This window comes from Drosophila miranda, chromosome 4 (genome assembly GCF_003369915.1).
Source record: "Drosophila miranda strain MSH22 chromosome 4, D.miranda_PacBio2.1, whole genome shotgun sequence".
NCBI lineage: Eukaryota > Metazoa > Arthropoda > Insecta > Diptera > Drosophilidae > Drosophila > Drosophila miranda.
In genome coordinates, this window is record NC_046677.1 from 10,301,376 (window position 1) to 10,321,483 (window position 20,108).

General features: G+C 39.5%; 3 protein-coding genes across 4 annotated transcripts in view; 1 reads left to right on the forward strand and 2 right to left on the reverse strand.

Moving 5' to 3' along the window:
- The window catches only part of LOC108162126 (discoidin domain-containing receptor 2), a 156,055-nt gene extending 141,539 nt beyond the window's left edge, over positions 1-14,516 (reverse strand). The window contains exon 1 of one of the 2 annotated variants that reach the window (XM_017296703.2): positions 14,179-14,511. The gene's annotated coding sequence lies outside the window, so the exon portion shown is untranslated. Of the gene's footprint in view, positions 1-14,178 lie in introns of both variants that reach the window. The other variant, XM_017296706.2, reaches the window with a different exon arrangement.
- Positions 6,284-7,083, forward strand: LOC108162138. The gene has a single exon (XM_017296720.2). The coding sequence runs from the start codon at positions 6,338-6,340 to the stop codon at positions 7,013-7,015; it is 678 nt and encodes a 225-aa protein (XP_017152209.1). The 5' UTR covers positions 6,284-6,337; the 3' UTR covers positions 7,016-7,083.
- Positions 8,564-9,517, reverse strand: LOC108162139. Its single transcript, XM_017296721.2, has one exon. The coding sequence runs from the start codon at positions 9,371-9,373 to the stop codon at positions 8,708-8,710; it is 666 nt and encodes a 221-aa protein (XP_017152210.1). The 5' UTR covers positions 9,374-9,517; the 3' UTR covers positions 8,564-8,707.
- Positions 14,517-20,108: the final 5,592 nt, after the last annotated feature.

A 20,108-nucleotide genomic window follows, 5' to 3' on the forward strand; every position in this document is an offset into this window, starting at 1 on the left:
AAATATCCAGAATATATACATACCTTGAAGGCTTGATGGATAGATCTATCTATATACTCGTATGATCAAATCCCTTAATTTAATGGCTCTAAAAATCCTCTCCTTTTAGCCGCTTTAAATCTAACCCTTCCACAATTTCCATTGGACTTTCCCTAACTCTTTTTTTTTTTTTGCCTTTCTCCCATTTAAAAAACTTCCTCTGTCTGGCCGAAAGGCCTTGGCCCCCGATGACAAATTAGCACTTTGCGTGTCACTTTTATTGCGCTCCCTTTCAGCAGCTGCTGCTGCTTGCAGGCCAGGCCAGAACGGAACCGAAAGTTCTCTATTTGTGTTCAAACGAGAGAGAGAGGAGAGTATTCATTATTAATATCCAACGAGTCCGAGTCGACCCCAAGAGCCACCATAATGACCGCAAAACTCGGACTCTCTGACCATCAGACGCCGCCGCCTGGCCGCCCCTCTCCAGGGAGCTGTTTGTTGTCGTCTGGCGCTGGCCGCCTTACAAATGACTTTTATTCACGTTAGCGGCAGGGTTCGCGTCCGTCGCCAACTTAAGTCATAATTTTCCATCATAATTTTCCTACCATTTTTTTTTTCTTTCTTTCTATTTATTGTTTTGTTTGTTTCTTGTGTCCTGTGCTTTCATGTCCTTGTTCTGGTTGATTAGTTCTCTGCTGTCGCCGTTTCTTGGGTTCTTGGAATGTCCTTATTCGTATTTAACTTTGGCCATAAGCAAATCGAGGTTATGTTGACTTTGTTTTTAGTGGCGCGTCTTTGCTTTTGTTGTGATTTATTTTTCTCCCCCACATTTGATTGATGTGCCTCGATAGATTGTTCATTGTTGATTGAGTGTTAAATGTTACAGTTTTTGGTGCGGGAAAATGAGGGGACTTTTATGGAGCAATTTTATGTGTTTTTAAGTCTCAAAATATCTTTAAGAATTCAACAAAAAAAAACTCTTTCGTTTCGCTTTGCCCACACTCGAAATAAAAGCCCCAAAAAAAACTAAACAAAAACCCGTTCGCCCCACATCCAAGGCGGTAATAAAATTATATAAAAATCGCTGACGTCCCACAATAAATTCCGACTTGCAACACCTGCAACATAGGAAATGAGAGCAAAAAAAAATACTACGGAAGCAATTCATTTTCGATGGATATGTTTTGGGTGTAAACTTTGTTTTTCTTTTTTTTTTGTATTTATTTTTTGTGGGTGGTGGTGGTTCGTTCTCCGATTACAGAGACAGGTCCGAATGTTTAGCGTCATGGCCTGGACCTGTGCTCTGTCGTAAGACCATTCCACAGAATATGGTTTTTCTTTCTTTTTTTTTGCGCTATTTTTACACAGCAGGTGGCGGCATGGGCCCTGTGAAGTGGCACCGACGACGACGAAAAGAACGTGACCAAGGCCCTGACATATGGACAATAGTACGTTGCAATCCCCGTTCCCTGCCGTTCCCTGCCGTTCCCTGCCGTTCCCTGCCTTTTCTCCACTTGAGTCTGTCAATAAATCAGTGAACATTTGTCATGCACACGCCCGCTGCTCTGCTCTCTGCTCTGCTGCTGCTCTGCCCAAAGATCAATACGCCACTCCGTCTGCCCGCAGAGTCTCTCTTTCTTTTGTCTCTTTCTTTGGTTATTCGTTGTTTCGTTTTTACCTGTTGCGCAGGCGCCGCTTTGCAATGTTTTTACGAGGGTCTCTCGCTCTCTTCTCAGCGCCTAAATCAAATGATTAGATTAACGAGATAACGACACACACACAAAAACAACAATAAAACTGAGCAAAAATAACCGCTACAGTTAGTGGAGTGACCATTGGCGAAGGGGTGTGGTGGGGGGCGGGGAGAGGCTCTTGCACCGCACTGCAGCAGACACATAAATCATTTTTGTTTATTAATATCTTTTTTCTCTCCCTCTCGTTGTGCGTCTTTCCTTGTTTCTTTGTTGTTTCTTGTTTCTTGTTTTTTTTTGCAACTTTGTTTTTGTTAGTTTTATGAAAATCGATTTACAAATTTACAAATGCAGGCGGCTGGCCAGTCGTTGCGGTGCGCTTTGGGAATTGTTTTTGCAGCAGCGCGGTAGATGGGGAATTTTTATTGCCTTTAGTTTTGTTTTTTTGCAGCGAAGAATATTATAAGGGTAGAAATATAGTCTAAACATTTAAGAGAGTCAGTCTACTTATCAGTAGAATCATTTCTTAGTGCTATTCAAAGCCGAAAAGGTGATACAATATTGATATATTTTTGATTGAAATAATAGTAAAAACTACAATTAATAATAAAATAAAATAAATAACTAATACTAATAAAATAATAAAAAAAGATAAACAAAATTAATAATAATCAATTAATAAAAAATATTAAATAATAATCAAATAATAATAATCTAATAATAATAATAAAACTAAATAATAATGAGAAAATAATAAAAATAAATAAAATATAAAAAATTTCATAGTAAAATTAATACATTTTTTCGAAAATAATTTTTAATGCTTGTCAACAAAAAAGTGAATAAATATTGATATTTTAATGACACTTCCTTAGAAACACAAAAAACTTAACAAAAACTTTGATTGTTTCTGTACTAAAATACATAAACAAATTCCCAAAACTAAAATACAAATTTAAATAGAGCCTGAAGCCATAAAAAAATAAAGCCTAAAATTTTCGAGTCAGAAAAATAATAAAGTTCTTACATTTAAATGAAATCTATATTTATTTCCAAAATAATATTCCCGAAAAAACTTTCAAGTGCAATATTCATCGCTATTCACCGCAGCGATTGCCAACATTTCAATAAAACTATCCGTTCAATGGAGAACCAAACATTCTACAAGCACCACACGAATTCCACTCGAGAAAACACCTGAATTTCCCAAGTAGCTCTCAAATTATTTCAAATTTGTTTAATAAATCATTTAAAAAACATTCGAAATTCACTAAACCAAACAAACTGTTTCGAACATTTCGTTAAAATCAACACAAAAATTTTAATTGAAAGAGGTAAAAAAAAGAACTGCCCAAAACGGTAAATTTTCAAATAAATATTCATAGAAAAGTGAAACAACAGGCAAAAGGCCGATCCGGTCCGACGAAACCACTTGAAGGGAAAATCAGATAAACGAACTTTGAATTGAATTGAATTTAGTTGGAAGATGATGATGTTGATGATGGTCTCGAGAGTTTAGGAATAGTAGGAATTATTATAATGCGTTACACATTGTGTAGGCAGCCGAAACGAAATATTGTAATCGGAGGAATATCTCTTTTGAATAGCGTTAAATTATGCATCACTTTTTTTTTGAAATTTAAAATTCCATTTTTGTTATTTTTCACTAATTAACAAACACACAGAAATTTTCGTAGAGATTGCCGCCTGGCTGCGGGGCTGCCCTTTGGGGTCCAAAGAGTGCATCCGTGTACCCCCCGCGAGGGCCTTGCATATGAAAATTGTTTAATAAATTAATTACCTCTAAAGATAATATCGAAAAAGAGACAAGTAGCTGGTTGTTCCATTCGTAAAACTACATAGTTTTAGGGGATCCCTTGATTGCAGGTTGGTGGCAGGCAGAAGCCTTTGGGAGCCTCTCGTTTTTTGGGTTTTAAGAGAGGGTATGCCGGAATGGAAATGCGGAATGTAATCGTTGTGAAGGTATTACCTGGAAATAAAAGATATTTAATTAGTTATTAAAGTTTTGGGCTTAATTCTGGCAAATATGATAGAAATATTCAACTTTTACACTTGAAAAACCCCAGGATATTTCTGAAGTTGTATTAAAACGTATCGCATCCCCAGAAGAATGATAATTTTTATCAGTTAGTGTTTAGTTATATATTTTCTCGAATAGTATCAGCTTTCAGCCATAGTCTAGGGCATTTAAATAAGTTTTTCCTTCAAAATACACCCGTTCACATGCAAAAACCTCATTAATCTTTAGGATAGTTATCAAATATATCAAGTTGAGTTCCCTATAGATATCATCTTGAAGAAAATATAAGTATCATCTTTCCACTACAGAGTTTCACCTTATAATTTAGTACTTATGTTAGTACTTTATTTTCTGAGACATAACTCCCATTTTTCCTCCAAATATAGCCTCGAAACAAGGTCTTCAATGTTTTCCCGTATTTCCTTACCAAAATATCATAATACTCGTACTCCTCTTTTGATAACCCTTAAAATCCATTCCGTTTTCATCTTTATAATATCTAATATAACTTTCACAGAGTATTCCCTAGTCGTTTCTACCTCTTCGTCTGCTGCCTCTCTTCCACTTATTTTGAATATATTTTATCTTAAGATCTCTCTCTTTATCTCGCTGTCTCTATCTTCTCTGGCTATCTGCACAAACAAAATCTAAATCAATGAAAATGATTTGATTAAATTGTTTACTCTCTTTCGTTTCTGTTGTAGTCAAATCTTCATTATGGTATCCACTTAGGAGGGGAAATATATTCTTTGGGTGCGTCATGGAACCCAGCAGCACTAGCGGCAGCACCAGCGGCAGCATTCAATTTTGTTCCAGTATTTCTCTTTAGAATTCTATCTTTTTAATAGACAATCAGCCGCAAACAAAACACAGACTCTCGCACTGGCAGCAGCACTTGTTCTGAATTAATCTTCATTAGGGTCACTTAGTCAATAACAAAAACAACAGAAAAGCCGAGTGGAGGTCGTCCCACCATAGCTTCTGGGGTACGTACAGTATGTTGCAAGCTCTTCTCCTGCCCCGATGAGTGGCGCAAACTTTGATTGAATTTTCATTAAATTTTTGCGCTGCGCTTCTCTGCTCTGCTCTGCTCTGCGCTGCGATGGGTTGCGGTTGCCATAAATCAAATATTCCAGCTAGCGAGAATGTTGTCAACTTTTCACTTTTAATTAGTTTGGCAGTTGGGTTGAAAAAATATTTTTAGGTCACGCCCCGGCACACACACAGGCACACAGAGGCACACAGAGCCATCGTGCCCCACCGTGTGGCATGTGGCATAAATCATAAATTCACTTGCGCAAATATTTGGAGAACATTTTTCCGATGCACCTGTGTGCGATGAGGGCGACAAAAGTTGCACAAATATTCTGTCATAGCCGCAGTGTACTGTACATACAGTGGAGCCGGAGAGTCTGTGGCCAGGAGGCCTGCGGCTGGCTTTTGTTTTCGTTTTTTTTTTTTGGTCGTAACCATTTTTGCTGCATAATTTTGGGCGCTTTGACAAGGCTGGAATTTTTAAAGGACAACAAAAAATCACTCGCAAAATTCATTAAAATATTTAATCAAATTCTAGTGTTACTCGAAAGAGTTTTACCCGAAGGCTAAATTCTTTAAGAAATTTAAGGTTTTCAAAAGGAGAGGAATAACAACTGTTGCAAGTCCTGGATCCAGGATGGCACAAACATGCTAAACAGACGGTCCAGACGGGGTTCCTCGTCGCTCTTTGCTCTTCTCTCTGTCGATTTTCCACTGCAGACATGTAAATTATGTTGGTTTTTGGTCAGTTTTCGGGGGAATTCGGGCCGGACCGGCAGACAGAGTCCACAGACCAGGGTCAGGAAATGGTCCTGTTTGCCACCTTTTTGCGTATTTTCGGTGGAGTCTCTACTCGCTTTTTAGGGGGGCGGGCTACTGTCTCCTCTTCCCCCTTTTTGGGTGCGAAGTTCCTGTCTTCTCTTCCCCCTTTTTGGGCGGGGAGTTCCTGTCTCCTCTTCTCACTTTCTGTGGCGTCTCTTTGTCTCTTCTGGGGTGCTCCTTTCTGTTTTCGCAGTCTGTTATTGTTTCTACTTTAAGCGTTTCTAATTTTTGGCATTCCTGTTTCTGGTTATAAATCTATATAACAGACAGAAGAAGCCGCTCTCTCAGTCTCTTTTTCCATTGCATGGCCAGCTCTCTCCCAGTGAGACTCTTACTCTTAAAAAGAAGGCATTTGTGCCTCGACAAAAACGTTTTTTCACTGCTAAAAATTAGCTAAAATCAATGGGAAATTTGTGAGAATTTAATTTGTTGTTTGTTTATATTTTCTTTATATTAAAATTTGGTTTTTCTAAATTATCTCTGGAATATAAAAACATTCTTTATTTTCTGCAGTTTAATTTTTTTAATTCCATCCATCGTTCCACTGTGCCATCACCTTTTTGTAATCTTTCTTCAAGAATTTTATTGTTTTATTTGTAGCTTTTTACAATCTCTCTTTCACTTTAAATCATAAAAAAAGCCTGATATTCTAATCACCACCGGCTGCAACTATTTTGGTTTGTTTTCGGGCGAATTGAAACATTCGTGAGTGGAAAGAGCTACTGAAGAGCCGTGGTATTTTGTAGCGCAAAACAAACCGGAATTCAACATGGAACCGACGACAAAGGACGGCATTACTGTACGCATCATGACCCTGGCGGACTATGAGACCTTTAAGTACGTATTCGAAGAGCAGTTCATTAGGGGGGAACCCCTCAGCGATGCCATTGCTGCAGCAATAGATCCAGAAGTATGGAATTTGTACGATCAATATCATCAATCGATGATTGCTGACGGGACCTGTGTGGTGGCCATCGATGAGGAGAACGACGGCCGTGTTGTGGGATTTGTGCTGGCTGAGGGACAGGTCCCCGAGGATGTGGAGAAGCATCGCCAAGAGACCGATGCCGTGGCCCTGCCGGACACGGATATCACCGGTCACATCAGGCGCATAAACTACGTGGTGGAAAGAGATGCAAAAATCTACGGGCGCTATGGAGTGTCCAAGCTTTTGTACTCCCACTTGACCTGTGTGGATGTGTCGATGAGGGGCAAGGGATTGGGTTCACGTCTGGCCACCGCCGCCATGGCACTCGGACGATCCAAGGGCTATCCCCTGATGACGGCTAACTGTACGAGTTTTTACTCTGGCCGACAGAAGGAGGCCTTGGGAATGGAGTGTATCTATTCGCTTAAATATGAGGACTACAAGGGTACAACGGGTAAGGTGATATTTACACCGCCGGAACCTCATAAGGAGGTACGAGTGATGGCCATTAAGTTGTAAGATATCTTTCCAAGACTTTAGTGAGTAATAAAATGTGACCAAAATGTGTACCCTCTGGCGTTAGCTTGGTGACTAAAGAAGTATTTTGTGGGGGAGAAGTGCAAAGGTTAAAGCTGAAAGCTTTCCCAGTGCTTTCCCATCGTACGATCAGCTGAGTGGAAGCTCGTTCTAGAGTCGAGCTCTTCTTCTCCCTCCCTCGTTGAGGTAGTCCACCCACACAGAGAGGGGGGTCAAGCCCCAAAAAGCCCCCACACGCGTTCATCTGTTACGTAATCAACGCGTCTTCCAAAAACAAAAGCAAAGGCAGTGGGAGGGAGAACGCATGTGTGTGTTTGTGTGTATCTTGTAGATACTTTTTCGCATGTATCGCTTCGCCAAGGCATCGCATGTGGTTAGCGTTACGCCGCCCCGCCATTGGATTGGATTACAAACACAATAAAATAACAATTAGTCTTAGTGCGAAGAAAAGTAGAACAACAAAAGCAAAGTTAAGAAAACCGAAGAGAAAAGCAGCAGCCAGCCAGCATTTGCCTTGTAACAGTAGAAGATGGAAGAGGGGAGAGGGTCCCTTCAGCACGAGGAAAAGTTTGTGTGGAGCGAATAGAAGCGATGGGACTTTAAGAATTAAAGGGGAGAGAAATTTCTGGGAAAAATCATAGTGATTCGAGCTAACATTTCAGAAATCAATAAGCGATAGAAAAAATAGGTATAATTCATAGGAATAGGTATAAACTTTGGAAAATGGGTTTAATGCGTAGTGAAACGTATTATTCATAGGAAATGGTATAATGGATAAAATGGTATAATGGATAAAATTGGTATAATTAATGGAAAAACCTATAATGCCGCAAACATTATGAAATCCGTGAATAAAGGTAACATTTATAGAAAAAAGGAGGCAGAATTAAGTATAAGCTTCAGAAATAGGTATAAACCATTGTAAAAGGTAGACGCGATAAAAGTAGGTACAGTTCCTAGAAATAGCTAGGGTTAATACCTATAGAAATCCTAGAGAAAGAGTTGTATATCATAGAAGTAGGTATAATTTCTTTAAAAAGGTATACTCGGAAGTAATAGGTATAATGCATAGAATTGGGTGTAAGCTATGGAAATATTTTGAAGGTATAGTATTAGATAGGCATAATCCATGGAAATGGGTAAGAATCGATGAAAAATCGATTAAGAAAACGATGATAAATCGATCAATAGTCGATTAAAGTCTATAAAAATCGATAATTACGTAGGAAAAACGTGTGTAATCGATCAATAGTCGATAGAAAATCGATAATTGCATAGGAAACAAGTGTGTAATCGATCAATAGTCGATAAAAATCGATAATTGCATAGGAAACAAATGTAAATGCCTTTCAAATAGCATTTTTAAACAGATCAAACGGTTTTAGAGACTTTCCTTCAAAATGTTGTTGCTTTTTGGACTCGCGCGACGTTTCATACTCAAAAATTGAGTAAATACTCGTATTCTTGATACCACAATCTTTCTGCTTTTAGAGAAAAGCTTTTATGTATGCGATAACATTTTCAGATTCAGAAATACCATAAAAAACGTCTAACTAAGCTTTATTTCCATTCACAGTGCTTTCTAATCTATAATTATAATTTTGCGTATAAAATAAAATTGTTTTTGGGTGTTAAAATATTCTTTGGTGCCCTGCAATCCCGCAGTCGCCTCCGCTAGAGGCGTATGCCCATGACACTGCCCGCCGTGTGAGGGGCTGGCGGTCGTAGGACGACTCTCCCCTGATCGTCTTTGTAGTCCGCATAGATCTGCGAGTGAATGCACTCCATCTTGAGGGCGGACATGAGGCGCGTGGAGTTCTGGTTGGTGCAGGTGGAGACCATGGCAGAGAAGCCCTTGGTGCGTCCCAGGTCGATGAGAGCGGAGACCAGGCGAGAGCCCAGGCCCTGGCGGCGCACCGAAGAGTCCACGCCAAGAATATACAGGTAGAGGGCAGAATCCACGCCGTAATGCTCAAAGTAGTTGGCGCTCTTTTCGATGCCAGCGAGAAATCTGTGGATGTGATGCAGCAGACAGGTGGGCTCCAGCTGACGGGCCTCCGCGTAGTGCTGCTCGACGTCTTCCGGCTTTTGGGCGCCTGCCAAAATCACGCCCACAATGCGATTGCCGTTCGCCTCATCGATGGCCACCAGAGAGACACCCTGGCGGATGAGCGACAAATGCAGCTCCGATTCGGCGGGTATGACCTCCGTGGCAGCCTGATCCTCCTGCGGGGTGAGCATCAGGGGCTCCTCCTTGAAGAAATGCTGGGCCAGAAAGGCCTCCACCTCCTCGTAGTCCTCCAGTCGCATGACGCGTATGCTGATGATCGCTGATGACATCTTTTCAAGTGCCTTCGCGCACACGAACTGAGAGAAATTTAACGCAATTTACTTGCTTTATACGCCGACGAGAATTTCAGCGAATTTGAGCGACAAAACGACAAACACTCATTGCACATGGAGAGCGCTTGCTCGGAGCTTTTTTCAAATGTGTGGCGAGGCGACCTTCCCCACACCACCAGAGCCCCAGAGCAACAGAGCAACAGAGCACCAGGCCACCAGCCACCCACCAAACTAACGGCGCGTTGTTCTTATCAAGAAGCTTTATTAATATACCTATATATTGTACATATACGTAAGACATTTGTTTGTTTTCTTGCTTGCGGTTGAATGAGGTTGAATGACTTGCGGGCCGCCCCACCGAACGAGCATGAATAATACTCGAATTTGCTTGGGTTCAAATTTGGTTGGGTTCACTTCTATATGTTTTCGAGAGGTTAAATAATTGATGGAAGTACCTTAAAGTTCAGTCAATCCGGAAAAGGGACTAAGTGGCTTTGAAATTATCTCATTTTTCTGGACCTTTTGAAGATCTAAATGATTGTTAAGTTTATGGAACTTTCTGTATTATATTGCAAGACTTATAGACAGTTTAGAGCTTAGATAAGTGAAGAGTATCTGTCGGTCTTGTGAGTTTTATGCATACAAATGTACTCCTAACGGTATCAAGTTTTTTTTGGCGTCTATTAAAGATCCAGTTACCCAATATATACTTCTTACGGGCTATAAGATGCTATAGAATATTTTGAAGAGAAGAAGGTGTATTGGGATTGTAGGAAGGTTAATAATAGTCATATTTTTGATCCTCTTTTTGTATATTAGAGAATATAGTATCTTTTGTCATACAAATCATCATAAAATTAAATTTATTTTGACTTTTTTTGTCGCTTTGGAGGATTAAATATTTAATAAAAAATTTATGTTTATAATAATGCAATTTGTTTCGCATATCAACAAGAAAAAAATACAACTATAATCTCCATTGCATTTATATAATATTTAGTTCGAAATGTCGTTTTATTGGAAGCCTTTTAGCTTTTTGTTATATGTATTTTCCAGATGATATTCTGTGTGAAAATATATTTTTAGCACGAAAAACCATAAAAACATGCACATGCTTTTTATATCTAATGATATTTCTGGACTGTTTATGGGATTAATTTCTTTTAAGAGCTAAAAAAAACCGGCTGTTAACTTTGTTTAAAAGGTAGCATTAGTTCCAAACACCTTTGTTTTTTTGTTTATCTTTCGAATGACAAATAATTTTGCTAGACAGATGAACGATAATTTTGAACAGGTTTCAGATTTCAATAGAGAAAGAGAGAGAGAGAGAGAGAGAGAGAGGGAAAGAGAGAGCTTTGCTTTGGGCCTCGCATCGCGTGATTCGATATGCAAAGTGTCAGGTTGTTGGGTTCCCAGCAGAAACGTGACTCTTCTCCCCTCCCCTCCCCCCCCCCCCCCCCACTCGGGAAAATCACTCCCCTCCCGCACAAACAATGCACCCTTGGCGGAATCCTTCAAATAAATTATGAATCGCTTCGGTGCTCAAAATGCAAAATGCAGGTCATTAGTGCAATTTAACCCCCTGTCAAACCCAGCCCGCAAAGCAATCATGGTCCTCTCTCTCTCTCTCTCATCTCCCTCCACACTCCCTCTCCAATCGTAGACCCTCACGCACTCCTTCCCCCCCGCTGAGGCACACCACTCGCACGCACTCATTAACCCTTTGTCGCCGTCTGTTGGCAGTTTTGCATCTCCTCTCCTCCCCTCACCCTTTCGCTTGCGGCGGTCGCTACTTTGTTGTCTGCTTTGTTTGTTGCTTTATCGCGTTATTTCAGCGATTCGTTTGAGCCCCCTCCACGACTCCCCTACTCCGCTACTAATTCTTCGCTCATTTGCAATTGTCTTCCCCCCCCCCATTTCGGCACTCATTTAGTCCTCCCCCCCCCACCTTCCGCAACCCATCGCTTTTTTCTGCCTTTCCCCCTCCCCTTTTCATTCCCTTATCTCCTTCGCTGATGGCATTTTGTTCACGTTTTAAACAAAATACATTTTTTATTTTATTCTTTGTTTTTTATGGGAATTTAATTCGATTTAAAAGCCATAAACAAAATTTCGTCTCTAACTGACATTGAAGATCGGGTTTTGTTTATGCCGTGCACACTATTATTTCTAAAAGTATTAGGAATCGGAGATGACTTTTGGAAGCTAAAGATTCTTCGATTCTGTAAAGATTATATAGTACTCGATGCCTGTCTATCGGACTTTGTCGGTTTCCATGCAAAAATTTGTATATCTGGCTGTTCATCGGAACCTCTTAAAGCGATTCCTTAATATTATTTATCTACTATAAGAACAGCAGGTCAAAAAACTATAGCTTATATATATTTATTCTTTATTCAACATCAAAAAACAAGTCTATTCTTAGAAGAACTCGTTTTTTAAAAGACAATTCAAAGAACAATAGGAAATATCAGATTTGTATGATAATAAACTTAAATAAATTGAAGCTCTATATCTTTTAATAATATGTATAGAATCATTAGCGATCGTTTGACAGACAAAACTCTAAAAAACAATAAAGAAAAAATGCTAAAACCTTGGCATATCTAAATATATGCCCAAAAAAAAAGGGCATAAGCTTTAATATATGTACTTTATGTATATCTCATAGATATCATAGTGTATCTAAACCTTCGGCTACCCCCTAACTATTTCCATTCGCCCATTTTCTAAGACTTTTTCCCGTGTGGTGTTCCCTTTTTGGTAATTGTTTTTAAATAATTGGCATTTAATTGTGTATTGACGTCATTTTCAAGGTTTTAAATTGATGAAACCGTGGCACTCGGCACTCGCCCTTCGAAAGGAAAACAAATTAAAGTTTATTGTAATCGATTTTCACTAAAGAAAACGAAAACGACCGAGGGAGCGGCAGAAAAGCGGGAAAAAATTTGTTGCCATTTTTTTGTTGCTGTTGTTCAACGTTTCAAGTTTAATTTTCGATTTTTATTTTCGTGTTGATGACAACACACACACAGACACACACACAAAGATCGTGGGAGAGCGGAGTACGTGACCCGCTTAACAAATTTGTGCGTGTTTCGAGCCACCCTCCAGTGGCACTTAACCCATGAAAAAACCCACCACCCACCTACCCCCACCACCCCCCACCCCTCCTTTATAGTTATTGCAGTTTTATCTCCAGTTTCGGACCATTTCAAAAGTCACTTTTACTCGATAGATACTCGTAGTAGTAGTAGTAGTAGTACTTTCTCGTTTAATTAAAAGCAAATGCATTTAAGAGCTATTTCGGGGAGTGGCTTCACGGCTGCTGATGGGCTGTTTCCCACGCTCCTGCCCAGCCTTATTGACTCTATGAATATTGAAAGAAATACTCGCACTCGGTTCATACTCGTTGATCGATTTTCATGCCCATTTGTTTGCAGTTGGCGCTAAAGTTGTCTGTTTGAATGCTCAGGTATTTTGGTAGTCAGTCACTTAATTTTCAAGGTTTTAATTAGCATCTTTTGAGGGTCTACGGGTCTGTCTGCGCTTAAGTCAACGCCTGGTGACTGCCTCTAACTAATGAGAGTTTTTTGTGGCCTTAAGCCATATAATAACTTCATCAAACCGAAAGCCACCAAAGTGGCTGTCGATAAAAGGTGTAAACTTGGTGGATTATGTGACAGATTGGAGCGTTTGTTATGGAGAGACTTAAGAGGAATTGATTGGGGATTATATGATGTAATGAATATATTGAAGCTTGGGGTTTTCAAATGGAGCTGCCTTAAAGGCTATTGGAGTGAATGAAGAGGTTGGAATAGGGAGAGTGCCTTCATCTTGTGGTAGGTCATAAAACATTCTATAATTGGTAGAATTTCATGTGTGTTCCTTATTTTTAAAGGAGCTAAGGAATTATTACAATTTGCTTGGTATTTTAATAAAGCTAAATTCATTTTAATTTAAATTTTATAGATGGTTTACACCATTTAAAGCATTCCTTAATGATTACTAGAGCTCTGAAGATTTTATAGGTATCTATGTAGTGTTTTATGGATTTCTTATACAGAAACCCGCGAAAATACTTCCTTTAGGTGCTGTTTTTACTCTTAAACTTCCCCAAAATGATACCCATCATCTCTCCATATATTTTCTATATTTGTTATCTATTTTATAAGAAATTATACCCAATTACTTTTAATTAAACCTCTTTACGTCCCTCAAATCTATATATAATATCCCCAGAAACATTTCGATGCAAGGATAGATTTGCTTAAATCATATTCTTCATTGAATTCACTCTCCATAAGACTCTGTGCTCTAATTTCATTGATAACCCCACCAAAATCGCTTTATGTAACCCCAGAAAATCTAATTTGCCAAGCACTGCCAATACTCCAATCATCTACTCCTCCCAGCCAGCCCTTCCACCGCCCACAGTTTTGCTACCACTCCTCCCACCGTCCCCCCTTTCGAATCAGTTGCAATTTGTACTTAATTTGTGCCTTAAAAGTTTTCATTTAATCTACCCCCACACACCCACACACACACACACACACACACACACACACAGACACTAACCATTTCCCAAATAAAGATAAACTTTTCCGGAAAATGCCCAATAAGTGGAAAACCGAAAAAGAGAGATACTTCGCCCACAGAAGGAACTTTTTGTTGTTGTTATTTTCACATAATTAAATTGACATTAGACATCGTTTAACTTTTATCTAACTGCCGGTTAAAAGAAGGGAGGAAAATGTTACCTTTTAATGGGTGGGGGGGGGGGGGGAGGGCAGAACCCTTACCTGTTTTAGGGGGGAGATCCTTTCCTTAGATGGATATACTTTTGGTTAGACTGTTGCATATGGATAGAGGCTCCATCACACCTCCTTCCACACCTGTTCCTCGCGCACACACATACACACCCGAACGCGAAACGATTTGCGATTTACGATTTACGATAACCGACAGCCGATGAGACGATGAAAGGATTGCCGTCGATAGGATGGCCAGAAAATTGCGACGCCAATTGCGCGACACGTTACTCCAGCAAAAGTTTCGCAACGACTACTGGCCCGACAATTGGAGCTGCCTCAACGAGCGCCACAATGTCATCCACATGCCACACAGACACAAGGGGCAAGCAGCCGCCAAACACACACACTAATGCTCGAGAGCGGCGAGGGCGGTGGGGATAAATGGACGTAGAACATTTGCGATTTCCTCCTGGCTGCGTGACGTTTCCTGCTGGCTGCCGTGAAAGAGCGGAAGAGCGAGAGCGGGAGAGAGTTTCAGTATCAATCCATTCTCGTGTGTGTGCACCTGTAAGCGTCGGCGGCATTGAGTACCGTTAGCGCAACTCAACGAAGCCAAAGAGCGGTGCCAGCGGCAGAGAGTGTGAGAGCAAATGCATGTGTGGATGGCATGTGGATCCTAATGACAGAGTGAGAGAGGGAGCGACGAAATGCAGTTGCTGCGGGGGGGAACAGGTGAGAGGCGTCCTGCTACCTGGGAGGAATTTTATAAATATATTTTTCATAATATTTAAATTTATTTAAAGAGTTAAAAGAACAATTTCAATATTTGTAAATTCTAATATATTTTAGAATATTTTTATTATATTTTCTGGAACCCATATCCCTGCTTTTATTTGCTGCTACCTGCCTTATTAAATATTTAAAATTATTGATTACATTTCTCTGGACTCTGCCGGCCCGCCCACACAAACAAAACACGAAACTTAACGTTACTTTGTATTTACTTCGGAAGACGCTCAAAGAGAGCGGTACTCAAAGAGCGAGTCTCTTGAATGTTTACTCTTTGTGGTGTTGTGGCAGGCGTATAAGACGGAACGTTGTGGGAAATGGAACAAGCATTTATTTTTGTTGCGCTGCTAAGAGAGCTGGAGAGCGTGCAAGAGAGCCGGCTGCCTGTTGATGAGCATTTACATTTACCGTACCACGAATCTGAAACATACGGTAGTCCAGTGGGGGTTGCCACTCACAGGGGGGGTGCTTGTAGCACAAAAATACTCTAGGTAATATTTTATTTTTATATTTTACACTACTCCATGAAATTTGAGGAATAAAATATACGAGTTAATGCTTTTTATGGGCAGAATTGTATAAAAATCTAATATTTTAGATTAAATTACTTAAGAAACAATTATTGAAAAATTCAGAATTTTTTTTGTATACATAAAATTCATACAATAATTATTTTAAATTAAATCAAGTTTTTAATCAAGTAGATTGAACATTTAAAAAATTAACGAAAGAGTAAATTAATAGATTGGAAATCATATAAGTGAAAAGCCAGTAGGGATATCCATCTCTCTTGAGAGAATAAATAAAATATAAATGGAATAAAAATATAAATGCATTATAAATAAAATCCCATAGAACTACAAAAATATTTGACCTGTGGAATTTCCTTACATGCTTTATAGGAGAAAAATAAAAATTTCTAAATTAATAAAAATATTTAGAAAATATTAAAGACTTCCATTCAAATTAAAAAGATTTTTTGTGTGCTGAGAATTTCTAAATACTAGTTTTTTTATGCTAATAATAATAAAATAAACATCCAGTAAAAAAAAAACTCTTGGGAATTATTACCCCAAGTTCCATACCATCACACCTTGCACGTTCCACAGTCAACGCAGACGACACACAGCACACCCCGAACACACACACCCACCCACCGCTCCACCGGTCCACCCTTCCACCCAACCATCCATCCATCCAACAGGTTCCAACACATTTTCATTTCCAATTAGGGCCAACTGTGACCGTCTCGATGAGGTCCCGCACAGCAGAGCCCAGCCGGCAGCCGAGACCCACAGACAGCCCAGACAACCTATAGATAACTGAACAGCATAGTTAATCCCCTCGATGCGACGGGTCGTTGTCGTTGCCAAACATTCAATCAAATTCTGTCAAAAGTTGCAGCGCCAAAAAGCTTAGCGCAACTTTCAAAACAAAACCAAAAAAAAAACTCTTTAAAAAAAAAAACAACAAAAGTAATGTCTCTAGAAAAAACAAGAAAATGCATATCAAATTGTTGACTTAATAAAAGACGCGGGGGAGGGGGAGGGAGGAATGAAAGATAGATGGATGGGGTGGAAGGGGAGGGCATAGGTTTCTTATCAATTTGAGAAGTTTTTCTTTTTCTTTGCTTTTGTTTTTTGGGGTATTTTGTCACTTGGGATTTGGAAAGATTTTCCGTTTTTTGTTTTTGGTTTTTTTTACTTTACTTTTCTTTTGCACCTTTTTGGCGAATCGTTTTTTTGGGAACGATTTAATGTCTGCAAAGTTTTGTCCCAACTGTTGATATCAGTTTGGGGATTTTGAAATTCAGGAGGCTACAAGAACTTTTGGCTACAGCCACAGGATATGTGTGCAGGCGAGGATTAAATCTGAGATATCATTGGGATATATATGGGAATATTTTAGGGGTGAATGAACACTCTGATAGCCACCAACATTTCCATAGATACGAATATGTGAAAGATTTCTTTTTATTTATAAAAAAAGAAGGTACTTTTTTGGACACTTTTTTTCTAGGATATTAGCTTTTTTTCTCGATTTTAGAGTGAATTTGGAATATATTTTCGTAGCTTGTGTTATTTATTTATAGTTTTTACTCTTGATTTAAATCTTTAGAAATAATATATTAAATTTCGTTTTGGAGAAGTGTTTTAAAATTTATTTTTACTATATTTGAAAACACTTTCTCATCTTGTTATTCATATGACCTCACAAATTTCGTTTTATTTTGATTGAATAATAAATATTTATACATAAATATTGAAATTTTTCCCTTTGTAAATGCAGGGACATTTAAGCCATTTTCTCGTATTTTATAGTAATTTCTAAGAACATTTTTGCAGTTTAAATCATCTATTTATTAGTTTAATATTTTATTTAAATATTTAAAATTCATTGGAACCTCTAGAAATATTAAATGAAGTTTCATTTCTGTGTAAAAATGTATACAAAATGTATTTCTGTGTACTTTGGGGCACTTGCAGCATCCAGCATATTTTTTTCTTTGCATATCCACCCACATTTCTTTGAATTCCCTTCGAATCAGACAGTCTGACGAGCTTTAATTGACTTTGGATGTCTAAAAATACCGCTCAGAAGGTAAGCAGCAAATCCCAAAGTTACCAAGGAATTTTTTTACGAGACTGCTGACCTTGGCTTTGGGTTCAAGGATAACCCTGGAATAGAACTCTGGTCATCTCAAGCAGGGATTTCGGGACACAGCCAATGCAATTAGACAAAATGATTTGTGAATTGAGAGAAACGAAGGCGACACCTTGCCACCTGGCACCTCTTAGGGGCAGACAGACGCAGACAGGGCCCATGACATGGCACAAAATCCAAGCGTAGGCCACATCAAAGGTAGTGGCATGTTGCAAGAGAAGGTGGCAATGGAAAATATTGGAAAAACGATTGAAAAGTAAAAGAATGGAATGGAAATCTTTGTGTGTGGGTTGTGGGTACGGTTTCGTTTCGTTCTTAAAGTCAAGACATCAAAGTGATTTTCTCTGACATTTATGAAGAAGCAGAAGCAGAAAAAGTGTTGGAAAATCAATAGGACAAAGGCAACAGCAAAAGAAAGAGAGAGAAACGCCGCCGTGTGACGTGGCAAAACTATTTTACACCTGAACTGTCTGACCTGTCAAAAGTGAAGGCCTGAAAAGCGGCGGCAGCAGGCAGCAGGCAGGCGAGTGGGAGAAAAGGTTTGAAAAAACAAATAGAAAATCGCTTAAAGAAACGAGAGCCACGGGGAATGGTGCGGGGGAAAAGAAATGAAGATATTAGAGAGGGGAACAGGGTGGAGGGTATCTTCTCTGACAGCCATGACAGTCATAATAAGGCAGGGGCCTGTCATAAGCTGTTGAGAGTCGATTGAAAAGGTCGAAGACAAAAGCCTGAAAATTCACCTCCAACGCTCTCGACCACTTCGGATGGGTATATTCCGCCTCCCCACACCTCCCAACTCCTTGGCTTGTGTGGCACCTCTGGGCAAAAGTTTTCACCACATTGCACCTGAGCAGCAGAGAGACAGGCAGGTGGTGGCGGTGGCGGTGGCGGCGGCGGGGAGCCCAGGACAGGCACAGGCTTTGGGGCACAAGTTATAGCCAAACTATGCAAAAATTGCCATCAATATTTCAATCAAAACTGACGCAGTCTTCTCTCTGGCTGTTTGCCTGAACTGGTTTTTCCTTGGGGAAAAAGGAAATCTATATCGAGGTGGGGTTTAAATATTTTTTGGGAGATTATTTTGGGGATTTTAGATGTATTTTTGATGGATGACTGAGTAAAGGACAGTCCAAAACCCTATAAAAGAAGTGCCATAAAAGATATAATATTTTTAGAATTTTTAAGAAGATTATTGTTTAAGGAATCTATTTTTAAGATAATATAAAATATATTGATTTTAGAATTTTGAAGATTTTTAATTTATTTTAATGTGTCTAATTTTAATTAATTTATTTAAAAAAATAAATAAATTGTAAGCTAAAAAATATTTTTTTCTTAGAATTTTTATTTATTTTTATTTAACAAGATTATTTTTAATGTTAATTTAAGACATATTTCTTGTAGAATCTTAAGATTATAAGATTAAGATTATATTTAATAATATTTTTTAATTTAATATTTAAAATCATTTAAATCACTTTTGAGTATTTTTTCGTTGTTTTACCATGAAAATCTTTACAATCTGAACATTCAACCCTCGTTCAAACAATTGTTGGTGCCCCTACCCCCCTTGAAGACCCTACCTAACACACCTCTCGCCCATCACACCTTTCCTCCCTCTCACCACCACCTGCCAAACAGAACCGCACAGTGTACAGTGCAAAAAAAAAAGGTTAAGAGGGAGGGAAATAACCGGAGAACCGACAACAAGAAGAACAACAACAACAACAACAGAGTTGCCAACTTGTCAGCTGACAGGCAACGGCAGGGTAGGCGCCAAGACTTAGGGACCAGAACTGGCACTGGCACTGGCACCTCCAACCTTCAACCACACACCACCCACATGTCAAGCAGGTGAAAAAAGAATGGTTGAAGAGAGTGAGAGAGGGGGTGGATTGGGGGGGGAAATTCAAAGGCTGCCAATTGCCAATTGAAGCCGTAAAGTATGCTAAGCAATTTGCGTCGTGTGTGAAGGGGGATGGGAGAGTGGGTGTGGCAATGGGAAGGGGAGAAAGAGTACATGCATGTACGAGTGTACGAGTACGAGTGTGCGTGTGATATTTATTGTTGTTTTTTGCCAAATTGTCGGAAATAGAAAGGGAGTGGGAGAAAGGAGGTAAAGGAGTGGATGAAAGAAGTTCCAGTCCGAAGTCAGAGCCAGTTACCATAGCCCCTACCTCTGTTACCTTTCCCCCCTCCCTCTCCTAACAGCTACTCCCTCTCGCAACAACCCCTCCCTCTCCTAACAGCCTGTACCCCTTGACGCCTGTCGAGTGGACCCTTCATAAGTCGAACCGACTCCGGTGTGATTTTGATTTTTCGGTATTTTTGGGGGCCTTCGTATCCAGCGCCTCTTGAGGCGTAACAATTTTTCTGCCACTTCCGCCCTCTCCGATATGGGGGCCATAATGAGTTTTGTGGCAGCTCTGGCTCTGCAATGGCTTTGAGATGATTATTGTGCAATGATATTGGAAGGCTGAAGGGGTTTTTAAATGGCTTTAAAGAGGTTTTTGAATTGGTTA